The 16,354-nt window shown below is 36.2% G+C and overlaps 1 protein-coding gene across 1 annotated transcript; it reads left to right on the forward strand.

Moving 5' to 3' along the window:
• Nucleotides 1–12,126: 12,126 nt before the first annotated feature.
• LOC130458382 (fructose-1,6-bisphosphatase 1-like) lies at nucleotides 12,127–15,016 on the forward strand. The gene has a single exon (XM_056823648.1). It carries the CDS (start codon nucleotides 13,770–13,772, stop codon nucleotides 14,796–14,798), a length of 1,029 nt encoding a protein of 342 aa, XP_056679626.1. The 5' UTR covers nucleotides 12,127–13,769; the 3' UTR covers nucleotides 14,799–15,016.
• Nucleotides 15,017–16,354: the final 1,338 nt, after the last annotated feature.

The raw sequence follows: 16,354 nt of genomic DNA on the forward strand, positions 1-16,354 counted from the left end.
TTCTAGGTGATGAAATAAAAATAAAAACTGAAGATCATTCCTATCTTCTTCCATTTCTATATTGATAACAACAGAAGGGATGAAAAGTGGGCAGAGGATGCTAATAATTGATGAGGTTTTTAGATTTTTCTATGAACAAGAATTTAATGATTGGGTCTCTAAATGTTACAACTAATGAGTTCACACACGGCTGGGAGAACTGTGTCCAATCAGCTTTGATATTCTTGATAAAACTAAACCAGAAGACCTCGGGAAGTTACTATACAGGTTTTTCTGGGAGTAGACAAATGCAGGGATTGGTCAAATTGGTTTCACTATGAGCAAAATAAACAAGAAACTTCATGGGGCACTTGGTTATCTTGCCTTGTGATGCTTATAATAAGCACAAGCAAAAAGAATCTCATAAAGATAAATTATAGCCTTTGCTCAAGCTTCTGTTACAAAGAATGAGGAGGTAGAGAAATTGGGGGGGGGGAACCCTATAAAAATAAGAATTCAGCTCAGTTGAATTAAACAGAATGATGAAAAATATGTTGGAAAATAAGGTTTGGAATCAAGAAAAAAAAGGCTAGCTCTGATTATGAATATAAATATGAATCTTTTCTTAAGGAAGAGAATTAAAAGGCATGACAACTATGAGTACTGGACAATATTATAAAACAGAAATTATACTTTAGCAGAGAAGAAATGACTAGTTGCCAATTAGAAAACCTTTTCTAAATCTGTGTACAGTCAGAATATTAAGGTTTTCATCCAGCTACTCAATATGCATCTTTTATGTATCCATGTTTGTAAATATCCCTCCATTTATAAGATTCTTGAAAGCAGGGGCTGTTTTTGCTGCTTCTTTGTATCCTCAGAGAGAAGCACAGTGCCTGGTACCTGGTAAGCACTTCAAGTTTGTTGACTGATTTATTGATTGCTAGGATCGTGTGAAATTAACATAAAATATAACTCATAGTTGGCACATGCATTAAGGCAGGACACAGAGTGACAGTACGCTTTCTAACTTCCCTAATGGGCCAATGGAAGCCCCACTGCATGGCCTCTGACCCAGAAGCACGGTATGAATAGGTGCTTGGACATCAGAACACATGACCCAGACTGTCCAATCAAAAGCCATATAGGTGTACAAGTGGAAAAGGGTTTTTTTGTTTTTTTTGCTGTTTTGGTTTTATAAATGAAGCTATCTCACTGGCATGGATCTGTGTAAGCCATCTCTGGCAAGAAGGGCAGCAAAGGTGCAGAATTGGGCTGCCAAGGACCATAGCAGACTGGGAATCTGGGAACTCAGGTTCTTTGACTCTTCTACCTTCCTGAATTCAAGCTGACTCCTTGGCTGGACATTATTTGTCTGGTCCAACCATACGGTTAGTTGCGCCCCTTATTGCCACTTGTGTAATGTAAAGGACCAGGGTCTGTGGGGAATCTAGGTCAGACACTTTGGGTAGTTGGGCTGCTAACTTTCTTTCTCTCTTTCTTTCTCTACTAATAAATATTTATAAATTTAGTATAAGGTCTCCAAAATTAATTTTTATTTATTACAGTACAAATATAAAAAATCAAGATCAAATTTTCTAAAAAGATATGGATAAGAAGACAAGGAACCTGGTTAAATGGCTAAAACTTGTCCTATTCAATTGAACTATTGGTAAAAAAAAAAATTAAACATTTATAGACTCTATCATTTCCCTAAGAATTTAGACATATGGGATCATTATCATGTTCTAAAGAATTTTAACCAAAAGGGTTACTATAATTTCCAAAAGAAGATCCATCAATAAAAATCAGTCATCATAAGACCAGGACAAAAGATCCCAGAAATCATTTCATTCAGTATATCATTACCTTCTTTTCAAAGAAGAAAAGTTCAGTACCTAAAGGCCACACCAGTGCAAAATCATTTGCCTTATGGAAAAAGATCCAAGATTATGAATAGTATCTGCTTATAAAGCAGTGAGAAGTAGTGGAGGGAAAAACAGATCTGCAGAAAACTTGGTATGAGATCTAAGCAAGCCAGTTTATTCCAATAACACTTAAAGTTTAACCTGGAAGGAGAACAACAAAAAGATGAAAATGGAAAATATTTGTTATCCTTTCTTAAACAAATTATTTTTATGACTTGTGACAATAAAACCATCACATTTGGAGTTTCATTTCCATTCATGATTTGCATAAGGAAGTGAAAATAATACTAAAGAATGTGATGCTAGGAAAAGTAGTTGCTTCAGACTAATTATACATAAAGTAGGTGTGTGCTTGTGGGAACACAACTTTTGAAGCTGTGTAAAAATTAAAATTAAATCTCAAATATAAAAATGTTACATTTTAAGGGATTTATTAATGATCATTAGAAATCAAGGAATAAAGAGGATACAAAATAAAAACCATGTGCCCATGGCTGATTAGCCCATTTAAAATCCCCACACTTGGCTTACCACCATGCTGGCTGTAAGCCCAAGAAAGAGGTCCAAGAGAACCGCCCACTTGCTAATATCCTCTGTCTACAGGAAATACATAATGACAGGAAGTCAGTGGGCTCCTGGGAAATATAGTTCTTTTCTAGGGTAACAGATTTTCAAGTATACAGTTGCAAAGGAATTGATTCTCAAAGTGGACTTCATGTCCTCAGGACAGTTCAACTTGGGTAATTCTGCTTCCATTTACTATTTGTGACTTTTCAACTCACATCCTCTCTGTTTCTAAGTTCTGTCATGTGTAAAACGATGGTTTGGACTAAATAGTCCCCAAGGTCCTTTTCAGATCTAAATCTATGATTTCATGTCTGTAAGAGGGAAGATATTGAATGAGTAGGAAAAAATCATAGATATTATTATTATCCACTACCAGGAATCAATAATATTGACCCATAAGCCCAGTTTCTCATTTTTTTTGAAATCTTTACACTTAGAGCCAAAATATCTCCGCTAAAAATATGAGAAAGAACAAGTTTATTCAGTGGGGTTTCAGTCATGCAGTTCATTGGAAGAGGCATAGAACCCAAGGTAGGTCTCAATGCATTTGTTGCTTGTGAACTGTTAAGAAACATTTGATTTAGTAGAACAAAAATGTTACTTATTTTAAGAGTGTTACTCAAGCATGGGCCTATGAGACCTGGAATTGGAACTCAGGACCTCCTGACCAGCTCTGTTATAAGAAAGAAATTTAATTAGGCAGCTTCTCATTGGTATTAACTTAAGAATCCTTTTAGTTTGATACCTTGCAACTATACGATTTATTGTATTCAGACTATTGTCCCAGATAAATCCGTATATGTAACCAGATTAAGAATGCTGTCCCAGGATAGTACTGAGTAATAGTCTAAGTGTGTTTGTTGCTATATTAATTTTGAGTATGTTGCTATATTAATCCTACATGTGTGATTATACATTATACTGCTATTGATGGTTAAGTAACCATGCACAAAAATATATTAAATATAATTTAAAAATCATAATTATAGAGATTAGAAATCATCATATATAAAGTGTGATATTTATCATCAGAGATTCAGGGTCTTTGTTTCCACATTGAAATTTGGCAATAGTAGAAAAATTTAATGTGAAAAGTCCCAGTTCAAAGTGTCCTGTCCTGTCCATGACCTAGAAGTTCCTGCTCCCCTCACTCTCTAAGTTTCTCTTTTTGCCTTTAAAAATCTGCCCAGGGGGGATGATCAGGGCCTCAGAGCCTACTGAAGCACCTATAGACCTCTCACTTGTTTGTTTTGTCCACCAAATAAAGTCAGATTTTGTTCAAAGAGTATTTTAACCAGTTTTTTCCTTTCACTATCAAATGTACCACCTAGTTGCCTCCAAACATTGCTACTCCCAGTATCTATCAAACAGGATCTCCATTCTTATGTGATAATATCATCTCTAGTAGATATCTGTATTGAAATGTATATGTCAGGATAAAACAAATTCTTGGTTTAGCTAGAACACTGCTAATAGAGTACAACCAAGCCAAAATTGGTTTATCAGTTCCTAATTGTCTAAGCTCAAAAAATTATGATAAATCTACATTTGTATTAAGATTCCAATGATAGGAAGAAGAAATGCAAAAAGGTCTATAGGAAGAAGAGGTCTAATCTCTCTTCTCATCCACATGCAAGAAAGTTAACAGAATTTCATTCATTTGACAGTAGCACAGGCAGGATTCCAAAGTGATTTTTAGCAATAATGTCATCAAGGATCACCCTGTGTAAACATCTTTCATCCCTACCACCAGCGTTTACCTTGTGAGCAAAGAACCTGTACGATTTTATAGGCATTCTACAGTGCTCCCCTATAAAAAGGAATAATAATAAGAGTAATCAGCAACCTACTGGTTAGTGCCTGAAATTCTGCCCTTAGAATCTTCTTCTTTAAGACTTTGATCATTATTGAAATTCAATGCCACCAGGAGGACTAATATAATTAGCAATTTTCATTGATTTACACATTAGTGTCCTTAAGTATCAGAGATATTCCTGAGAGCTGGCATATCAGTAACTAAGTCCGAAGATCAGGGCTGGCTTTTTTTCTGGTGGGTGGGTGGGGGTATATTTTTCCCCTGGAAAGTGGGAATGGGTCTTGCTTTCTCCCTGTGGAAGTACCTTACCCTGGATCCTTCATTTGGGGCACAAGGTTGCCCTCTCAGGTTTGTCACTGAGATCTCCTCTTTTAGGTTCATGATCCCTGGGAGATGAGCCACTCCCCTCTTAGTACAATGACATCAGTGTTCATACACCATCACCTGCTACTCCCATCCCAGGTGAAAACATTTCTAATTATGGCTCTGGCTAAAGGGAAGCTGGATACTTGGAGAAGGATGGGGTCCCAGTGATCTGGGTAGGGGAAAAGCACAATGAAAAGAGAGGTTGGCAACATCACATAAACAAATTTCAGAAGCTTCACAATATCATAGATATCATGTTTCAATACATCTAAAAAAGAAAACTGCCCAAATATATTAGAATAATGGATCCAAGGGAACATATAAAGAATTTACATGCCATCTCCTGAAAGAAACTGTAAAATAAAAACTGCCCACATAACAAATAAACTTAAAAAAAAAAAACAAAACCAGAAATATTAAATGTCTTTCAATGACTGTAGTACAACAATATTTTCTCTAGTAAAGGACCACTAGAAGAAGGAATTAAAAATTATCTGGAGGCTAATCCAAAAACACTGCTGAGGCAAAGAAAAATCTTAGAAATAATAATGTCAATAAAGATAATTGCAACAATTAGACAACATCTTGAAAATTTGTAGGATGTAGCTGAAGCAGTCTTTAGGGATGATTTTTATAACTTTAAGCATTTTTACAAAAATAAAGAACATTAATAAGTTGAGCATGTAACTAAGTAACTTAAATAACCAGTTAAAAACCCTAATAAAAATAGAAATCATGAAAATCAAGATATTAATAAAAATGAAAAGTTATAAAACAAAATTAATAAATAAAACTAAGATCTATTTTTGAAGGAGGGTTAAAGTATTTGATAACTGATTTTTTTAAAAAGGAAAAACCAAATTACTTGCATCAAAAATGAAAAAAAGAGAATTCCCAATAAAAGAGATAAATACATTAGAGCAGTAGAAACTATTTTAGGCTAATAAATAACTTAAACAAAAACACATAGCAGGCACTATATAAAATTGCTGTTATTATTATTATTACTACTATTAATAGATACAAAAAATGCTTTTGATAAAATACAACAAACCAAAAAGATTAAAAAAAATTTTCCTGGAGGAAGAAACTCAAGAATCTCAAGGGAAATAATTGGGGGGGGGGGGGGGGGAAGGAATGTGTGAAAATATTCCTAGCAGTTCCAGATCTCAGACTAAACTACAAAGCAGCAACCATCAAAAAGATTTGCTATTTGTTAAAAACTAGGCAGGCTGACCACTCAAAGATATTAGGCATATAACATACAAAATTAAATAAATACCTTAGCCTAATGTTTAATAAACCTCCCAAATCCAGTCCTCTATTTGACAAAAACTGTAGGATAAACTGTAGTAAGGCAGAAACTAGATATTGAGTAAAATTATACATCAAGATAAGCTCCAGAATGGAATCTCTAGGTCAAAGAGTAGTAACTTTTAGTTATTTCATTTTTATACTTCCAAATTGTTTTCCTAAATTTTGTTACCACCAACAATGCACTAGTGTGCCTATAATCTCCCAGATCTTCCAACAAATTTCAAATTTGAAAAATTGCAAAATTCCTAAATTTTATCACCTTTTTCTAAATTGTGGGGTGTATTGTTTGTTTTTGTTTTTGTTTTTTTAGTAGTGAATTGGAGTATTATTTCATAGTCCTTACTGGTTTGCAATTCTTTTTAGAACTGTTCTCATCTTTTGACTACTTATCTTTGGGGGATTAGCTTTTAGAATATACATACATGCATAATACACATATAGATAAATTATATAAAAAGATGATGCTTTCTCTTTTGTTGATTTACATACATATAGATATGTAAATTGTTTCTATATCTTGGATGCCAAACTCTTATCAGAGACTACTTCCCTTCTTATTCTAGATGCAATAATTTAGTTTATACAGAAACACTTTCCATTGTCTAACCATTCAATTGATCTACCTCTCTATTTTTTCATCTATACCAGATCATTTTGAAGACTTACTTTATAATCTAGTTTTGTTGAATTCTATCAAGTATACCTTTGATAATTTAATTGATACACCATTAAAACTATAAAGTACTTAGGTAGTATTGCCATTTTTATTATATTGGCACTACCTATTCATGAGCACTGAATATTACTATTCTTAAATTGCTATTAACTTTTGTAAGGGGCTTTTGCGATTGAATCTATGGAAGTATTTCATGGACTTTGTTATGCTGATCCCCAAATAGTTTACACATTTTTTAGTTATTTGGAATAGAATTTCCCTTTCAATTATTACCTCTTGGATTCACTTATAATTATGGATTTTTGAGGGTTTGTTTTGTAGCTTGCAACTTTGCTGGAGCTATGAACTATCTTAATAGTATGTGTGTTGATTACTTAGGATTTTCTAAATGAATTATCACATCATCAGCAAATAAGGATAGTTTTATCTCTCTTTTGTCTATCTTTATGTCTTCAATTTCTTTCTCATTTTATTGCTATTGTTAGCATTTCTAGAACTATGCCAAATAATAATGGAGTAGTCATCTTTGCTTCATTCATATTTATTGGGAAAGTTTCTAGTGTATCCCTACTGCATATAATGCTGGCTTTTAGTTTTATATAGATATTTTTTAATACCAAAAAGGGTCCTTTTTTGTTTATGCCCTGTAGGGATTTTTTTAGAATAAATCAGTATTGTGCTTTGTCAAAGGCTTTTTATGCATCATTTGAGATATTCATATAGTTTAGGGATGTTTTTGTTTTTAATTTGAGAAATTATTTTAAAATCATTTTCCTAATGTTAAAGTAACCTTGAATCTTTGATATAAATTCAACTTAGTTGTGCAGAATTATTTCTTGTGTGAATCATTAAATCATGTTTGAATGGATTCTATTTAAAAATTTTAATTAATATTCATTAATAATAGTATTCTTTTGTTCTCCTGTGTTTTCTCTTACCCTGGTCTAGGCTTTAGAGGTATATTTATCTAAAAAAAAAAGAATCTGATGGTGTGCTTTCTTTCTCAATTTTTGAGTATAATTTGTGTATGTTAGTTCTTCTAATTGTTCTTTAAACATGTGAAAGAATTCTCCTATGAATCCATTAAAATAAGCATTTTTTCCCTCTGTCCAGTTTCTTTATAGCTAACTCTATTTCTTTTTCTGAGATTGGTTTCTTTTAAATCTCTGTTTGAGTTTTGAGTATTTCATATTTTTGGATAATAATTATTTTCTTTTGTGTCCTCTGTTTTGGTATTATATAACTGTATAAAGTGGATTCTGATACCTATTTTTATTTCTTATGGTTTTGTTTTGATTTTACCTTAATTACTATTTTGTTGATTTGATTTTATATTCCTTTCAAATCAGATTAAATTTTAGTAATTTTCTTAGTCTTTTTGAAGAACCAGGTGTTAATTTTATTTATCATTGTTATAGGGGTTTTTGTTTCTAGATCATCTATTCCTTTTCAAATTTTTACTATTACCTCTTTTGTGCTTATTTTAGGGTTGTTTATTGGTTGCCTTTTTAATTTTTAAATGCATATTCTTTTTTTTTATTTTGTTAATGTCGTTTGTAAGAATATGATTTTTCCCGATGACTGTGTCCCAGAAATTTTTGGTCAGTTGCTTCATTATAATTTTCTTTCACATAATTATTGATTCTAGGATTTGTATTTTGATCTACTCAATATTTCATTGTTAAATGTTCATTTGGGTTTTTGTCAAATATTACCTTTGTCATACACAGAGAGAGGAAGAGTGGTATCAAGTGTTCAGGGAGGACTAACACTTCTGATGTAAGGGATTTCCCAGTCCTTTTCAGAACTTCTCATCTACCTTTGCTATCCATGTCTCATCCAACTCTTACCTGTGAATCTAAGAAGCTACAACATGCACAGCAGCCCTACCCACTAAAAACCATCTTGGCAGACAGATTAAAACAGGTTAAGGATAACCCCTGGGCCTGAAATCCATGGATAAATTAGATAGGTGTCCACCCTAAGGACATGAAGACTTGCCTTGGCAGAATGACCAGATGAGAACAATTGCTTCCAACAGGTGGAGTAGGTTGCTGAAGTAGGTGTTATAGAGTGCTTAGGTCTTTGTCAGACATGAAAGACACCAAATCCATCCACTATATTTTGGGCCATCACCAGTAATCTTGACTTTTGTCTTAACACTGGACTTGGATAAATTTGGAAGAGAGAGTGAGGCTGATTATCTTCAAACAACTCTGTCTCACTTAACTCCAAATCACTCTGAGTGGAGATATCACCCATACTATTTAACTATTTTACTATCTTACTATGTTACAATTTTACCCATCTTGAAGTCCTGTAGCATGGTGACAGGTGAGTGATGAAGCAGCAGGTGTGGATACACTGTGAGCTGTAGTCACAATGCTGCGCACAGGGAGGTCGGGAGAGGGTCATTTTTTCTCTTGCCTGAAGCAGCAGAGGGATTCAGCAGCTCCCATCATGGTATCTGAGCAACATTTTTTAAAGGATGCTGCTGCTCACCTCCTAATGTGAAGAAGGGACTAGAAAAGGCTCTAAAAATTGTCTCCTTCACCCAACCCTGCAATGCTTACCATGTAGATGAGTTGTGGTTGAAACAAAAAAATTTACAAAAGCTTTTACAAATATTCCACTCACCATTGATAGATGGAATATGTACATGTCCATGGACAACATGAAGTTCAGTAGATCTGAAAGATGAATAGCTCTTGCTGCAAAAACATTCAGCAGGTACCAAATAGCAGCCTTGAGTAAAATAAGACTGGCAAATGAAGGTCATCTTACAGAGGTGGAATTTTTCTGGAGTGGCTACTATAAAGTAGAGTATAACGAAGCTGGCTTGGGTTTTGTAATCAAAACTAATCTTGTATAAACATAAGCTTGTACATCTCCCAAAAGAAATGAACAATAGGCTCAAGACAGTGAAAACTGCTACTTGCAGGAAAGTGCCACACTACCACTATCAATGTATATGCTCTCACCATGACAAATTCTGATGAGGCAAAGAAAATTTTTGTTAAGACAAGGAGACCCTCATTATCAATGTACCAAAAGAGGATAAGCTTATAATGCTGGGGGACTTTAATGCCAGAGTAGAGACAGACTATCAGACAAGGTAGGGAGCTCTTGAAAGGAATGGAGTCAGAAAGAACAATAGCAATGGTGACTTACTACTGAAGACATGTGGGACTCATGACCTCATTACCATTTATCCAAATGCAACAAAACATCATGGATGCATGCTCATAGCAGGCACTGGAATGTAATAGACTATGTCATAGTAAGGAGAAAAGACAGACAGAACATGAGAGTGACAAAGGCAATGTATAGCAGTGCTGGACTGATCATAGACTTATTCCCTCCAAGTTAAACATTCACACTCCACAAAAACAATGGCCCCAAGACATGACTACTATCAGGAGACTCAAAGTCAACAGAGTAGAGCTCTTCTCCTGGTGTAAATGGTCTGTTGCTGACCTTAGAGGGAATGTTGAGCCAACACAGTTAGCAAGAGTGGAGCAGAAAATGAGTGGCCAGCTTTCACAGATTTGGTGTAGAGCTCCTCCACATGTCCTCATCAGGGCCAGAACACTTGTCCACATCAGGATTGTTTGATGAAAAAATGATAGGGAAATTCAGAAGCTACTAAATGAAAAATGAGAAGCAGGACTACTTCATCAGTCTCTAAAAAAGAAGTATTTAAGTCTATCAAAATTAAAGTACAAGCAAAGCTTAGAGAGACACAGGATTCTTGGCTCAGTAAGAAGGCTCAGTTTTGTCCCTACAGTGACTACCCAAAGCACTTCTATCATTGATGCTCTAGAGATTATTTATGGGACAAAGACCTCTGGTGCATCTCAATCACTCAGCATCTGATGGAACCACACTGATCAGTGATAAGAACATGAACCTAGAGAGAAAGGCTAAATATTTTCATAGTATTTTTGATAGACTGCCATCAACAAGTGTTAAAGCCAATGACTATACCTCAGGTTGAAGTCAATCATTCTCTAGCCAAACTTCCAAATGAAGAAGAGGTATTGAATGCCATTAGGTGTCTCTCTTGTGGCAAAGTGCCTGATGCTGATTCTGTCCTAGCAGATATTTATAAGGCAAGGGGTCTATCGCTCAAATAGATGCTGGCTAAAATCTTCCAATCATATAGCAAGAGGAGGTCATCTCCCAAGAGATTAAGGATCATAGAGATGTTTTTCTCTTAGTCAATGTTGATTTTTGCCAGAGTCCTCCTTAATTGGCTGATCCTTCACCTGAAAGATGGTCATTCACTCAAGAGCCAGTGTGGCTTCAGAAATGACCAAGGGATGGTCAACAGGGTTCCAATAACTACAAGAGAAATTCTAAGAGCAGAAGAGATCTGTATACAACATTCATCAACTTGACCAAGGCCTTTGATACTGTGAGTCATGAGGGCTTGTGGAAGATCATGGAAAAATGTTCATCACTATTCTAAGTCACTTTTAAGATGGCTTTGCATAGGTTCTGGATAAAGGAAGTTCCCTACCAACCAGTACCATACCCTTCATAAATGGAACCTTTGGTTATAGCAAATGAAAAAAAATTTGAATTCTGTGAAAAAGTTCACTTACTCTGGCAGTATATCTTTCTAAAGATGTCCACAAAGACAATAAGCATGATGAGTTCAAATTCTGTCTCTGGCAGTTTAGTTGGTGAGTTCTATTATCAGTTTTGTTCCATTTTGAAGGGATCTGCAATTTAGAAGAAGATAGATGGATAGAAGAAGCTTTGGATGAGGAAACTCCTAATTGCTAGATCTGTGGATGCTCTGACAGATTTACTTGTTGCATAGAAATGTTAATTGACTTGCCCAGTCACTCACTTATTATGGTGCACTTTGCTAGAGCTGGCTTAGTGTTTGGGAGGTTTTGAAGGAAAGTGTGGAAGAGAAGAGGTATAGGGTGTATTTGTTGATCAGTCAAACAGACTATATCTTGACCTGTTAAAAAAACAAACAAACAAAAAAACTGGAGAAAGATCTTCTGGCAAAGTCAGAGGTCTGCAGACACATCCAACATGACTTGCAGCCTCAAGTCCCAGAGATTACAAATATTTATAGCATAAATAGGCAGTGATGAAATTAATAAGTTTTGAGCTGACCATTGTCAGTTAAGGAGGCAACTGTGGGAGCTTCCACTTTTTGGGTACCAAAGGGTCAGAAACTGAGTTTTCAAACCACAGGGTGAGTGACCAAAGTATCTAAGGCCCTTACTACCCTATGTCACAATTTTGAGACTATACTGTTCAGGGTCAAAAATGCATAGAGAATCTTACTTTAGTTACTAACACAGCACACTACATGTTTAATTTTTAAAAATTATTCTTACTGATTATTATCTCATACATAGTTATTCAATCAACTAATAACTGGGGCTATAAATCATCACTTATCAAACTATTATAAAGGAATCACTCGTAGTTTATAAAAATGATTAAAAGGCAATAAGAATAATTTCTATTTAGGACAGACCCCAACATTATGATGTCATTTTTGGTTCTTAAGTACAAAGCATGAACAACAATAGGGAAAGAATTATTGACCAAATAAAGAAGAGAAAGGATTACAGAAAGTGAAACAATTTTGATTATACAAAATTTAAAACCTTTTGCACAAAAACAATGCATTTAAAATTAATTGGAGGAACAGTTAGCTGAGGTAAAATCTTTGCAACAAGTTTCTCAGATAATGAGCTCATTTGCAAGATATATAGATAATGTATTCAAAGGCTAATTTATTAATCAGTTATTAATTAGTTGATTAATAATTATTTAAAATAATCATACTTAATAAATGGTCAATTATCAGATGATTAAATCCAAGTTATCATTGTCATATAAACATACATTGATTCATGAAAAATTAGAAAACTTTACATTAATGCAACTTTGTAGTTCCACCTCACCCTAAAGTTGACAAAAAAGAAAATAACAGATTTTAGAAGGGTGACAGGAAAATTCACATTAATGTACTTTTGATGAAAGTGAATTGCTCCAATTCTTATGGAAAGCAATTTGTAACTCTACCCTATTACCTCCAGGATCCAATATAACATTATTTTGTTTTATAAAAATTACAATTAAATTTTTTAAAAAGAATTCTTACCTTCCATCTTAGAATCAATACTGTGTATTGGTTTCAAGGCAGCAGTAAGGGATTTAATTAAATGAAATGCCCAGGGTCACACAGCTAGAACTGAGGCAAAATCTGAACCTAGCACTGTCCCTTCTCAAAGTCTGGCTCTCAATCCCCTGAACCACCCAGAGGCTCCTCTTTGCTTGGCTTTTAAAGCATTTCACAACCTGGCCTCCCCTCCAGTAACTCTGGGATCCAACTACACAGGTCTTTTGCTGTTCCTCACACATAGTAATTCAGTGTCTTTCCTGTGGCTGTTCCCCAGCCTTAGAGCACTCTCCTTTCTCCAGTCTCCATCCCAACTTCCTCCAAGACTCAGATCAGGTCCTCCTTCTAGAGAGATTTTCCCTCCCCCATCGCAATCCCACGAGTTCCTGCAGAGATTACTTCGACTTTAACTCAGCTTTAAGGTTTGCCTTACTGTGTCTCCCCAGTGTTTAACACAGTGCCTGTGTTTTATAATTGCTTGATGACTGCCTCACAAGCAGAATTTGTTGGAGGGAGAGTTTGAATGCAGCTCCTTCTGAATCCGAAGTCTGTCTTTTCTAATTGCTTCAGCAGCAAACAGCAAAAACAGAGCAAAACTAAACCGTTTGGAAATACAAGGTAACCCCCAACTAATGTAGCTGAATAGGCTCTTCTAAGAGGTCTGGGCAGGTATCAGCGACTAAATTGTGTGTTTCTGGTTCCCTCCTTCCTAGTTCTTGTTATTCCTCTTCACAAGATCCCCGAGACTTCCCTCCCCGCTCCCCTCAGTTCCCCCATTTTTTTTTCCCGAGGTGTATGTAGATGATCAATCTGTCAGGTAGCATTCCAATGGCCCCGCGCTCTTGCAATACTGTTTCCCAACAGTCACTAAGCCAGCGTACGGAATTGACCACACGCTTGATCGCAGTTTCCAATCTCTCGACTCCCAATTCTCAGCTCTTTTAAGCGCCTGGCCATTGGAAGATGAGTTACCAGGATCCAGGGGAAACGGAAATCAGCACCTTGACTGGCTTTGCTTTGGAGACAGGAGAGAAAGCCAAAGGCACAGGTCAAATAACTCAACTGCTCCTCAGCCTCTTCACAGCGGTCAAAGACATCTCTTACGCCGTGCGTAAAGCAGGAATAGTCCAACTCTACGGCCCCACAAATGTAACGGTCAAAGAAGTCAAGGAGCTGGATGTCTTCTCCAATAACCTGATTATTAATACGCTGAGGTCATCTTTTGGCACAAGTGTTCTTGTGTCAGAAGGAAGCAAACATGCCATAATAATAGAACCGGAAAAAAGAGGGAAATATGTGGTCTGCTTTGATCCGCTGGATGGGACTTCTAACATTCACTGCCTTGCGCCGGTCGGCACTATTTTCGTCATCTATAGAAGGAAGTCAACTGGTGAACCTTCTCAGGATGATGCTCTACAGCCTGGCCGAAATGCTGTGGTCGCTGGCTACGCTCTATATGGCAGTGCCACAATGATGGTGGTCGCTATGGACTGTGGGGTAAATACCTTTTTGCTGGATCCAGATATTGGTGAATTCATTTTAGTCCACAAGAATGTCCAGATCAGAAACAAAGGGAACATCTACAGTATCAATGAAGGCTATACCAAGGACTTTGAGTCTGCTGTCTTAGAGTACCTCCAGTCGAAAAAATCCCCTCAGGACAATACAGCTCCCTATGCTGCAAGGTACATTGGCTCATTGGTTGCAGATGTGCACAGGACCTTGGTGTATGGAGGAATATTTCTGTATCCACCCAATGAAATGTACCCCCAAGGAAAGTTGAGGCTTCTTTATGAGTGCAACCCTTTAGCCTTCATCATAGAAAGAGCTGGGGGACTAGCTACCACAGGAAAGGAGTCAGTCCTGGACATTGTTCCAACTGACATCCATCAGAAAATACCACTGATTTTGGGGTCCCCTGAGGATGTGAAGGATTTTTTGAAGATTTATAAGAAGTATGAAAAGCCTGTTTGCAAATGTTGTCCCCACTAAAAAGAATTTCCAGACAACAAAGATCACACTTCATGGGAGTGGTTCTAGGGCTAAGGAATAACAAAAAATGGGCTATTTGCCACTATCCTTCCATACCCTACATGGGGTTTTGAGAAAACTAACCAAAATGCTATTCTATAGTAACACAAATAGCTAAAATATTTCTGGGATGTGGGAGGGAGAGTAGAAATAAATGTTATTCCTTCAAAATAAAAAAATTGTAATGTTTTACTAGGGGATTCTGGAAAACCTAAAAGCCACCAAAGAACAGGTGGCTGGGCTGCCATGGGGTGGAGAGGCAGAAAATTTCAGTCCAATGAAAAGTTTCCTCCATGTTCCTCATCATCAAAGAAACAATACTCCCAGAGCAGGTTGTGAATCCTGGAAAGTATGCAGATAGCTGGTTTGTAGCAAAGGGAATGATTGAGGCTGTCTTTGGTGGAGAGAGAATATGGAGTGTTAGTGTATAGTAAGAGCTGACTTGTATTATCTGATGTGGAGGTGAGAACAGTGCTTGATGGAGAGAGGTCAGGAGAAACTGAAAGGTATACTACCTTGGCTGGGGTCTCTTCCCTGTGTAGCATTGGTAGTAGTATGGGATGTTTGTGTTATTCCTATACTGCTCTTCCATTTGCTGTATCAAGAGTCAGTTTAGTATCCTTCTAAACTATATCCACTGGACTTGCTCTGGTTTTTAATATTGATTTTGGTATTTAGGATAGGGAAAGTGTTGGGGACTCTTGACAAACCACCTCCCTCTAAACTCTCTAGAATGGTGAGATTTTAGGTATTAAGGTATAGAATGGAGAAATGGGGAGGCAGAGTGTTCTTGTGACTTTCAAGTCCCAGTAGATAAGTGACTTCTGGCACATGAGGTTAGTCTTCTAAAAAAGGCTAGTGGCACTAAATTTATTGTTCCTCTAAATTGGGTGGTGGGGGAGATATGTTTTGGGAATGGTTTATTTTGAATCAAATTTAGAATTTCATTAGTAAATGGACCTGGAATGAGTACCTTATCTTTAATTTATAGTCTTAGCCATTTGGGGGACAGAGAAATAAATAACTTATTCAGAGTCACACAAATAATATCTGTGAAGAGATAAGACTTGAATCCAGATTAACCTGACTCTGAGACAGATCTCTACCTATAAGGCAATTTAGAGGTGTGTGTGTATGTGTGTGTGTGTGTGTGTGTGTGTGTGAGAGAGAGAGAGAGAGAGAGAGAGAGAGAGAGAGAGAGAGAAGAAGAAGAAGAAGAAGAATAGGAGGGAGGGAGGGAGGGAGGGAGGGAGAGAGAGAATTTAATCATAGTGAATCACTGAATGTTGGAGAAGCATGACTTTTGAAGAAGAAAAGTTTGGGTCAATGAAATTATAAATCTCGGACTAAGAAAAAGAAAAAAATTCACTTAACTAGGACTCTTTCTCATTCAGGCATCTTCTTAGGGATGCTCCATTGCTTGGTCTTTTGTTTTGTACAGCCAAAAGGCAAAATGCTTTATTCCTTTCTGGTGGTATAGGTTACACTAGTCACATCCAGGAACAGGAAGCTGTTCT

Source organism: Monodelphis domestica, chromosome 3, assembly GCF_027887165.1.
Source record: "Monodelphis domestica isolate mMonDom1 chromosome 3, mMonDom1.pri, whole genome shotgun sequence".
NCBI classification, from domain to species: Eukaryota; Metazoa; Chordata; class Mammalia; order Didelphimorphia; family Didelphidae; genus Monodelphis; species Monodelphis domestica.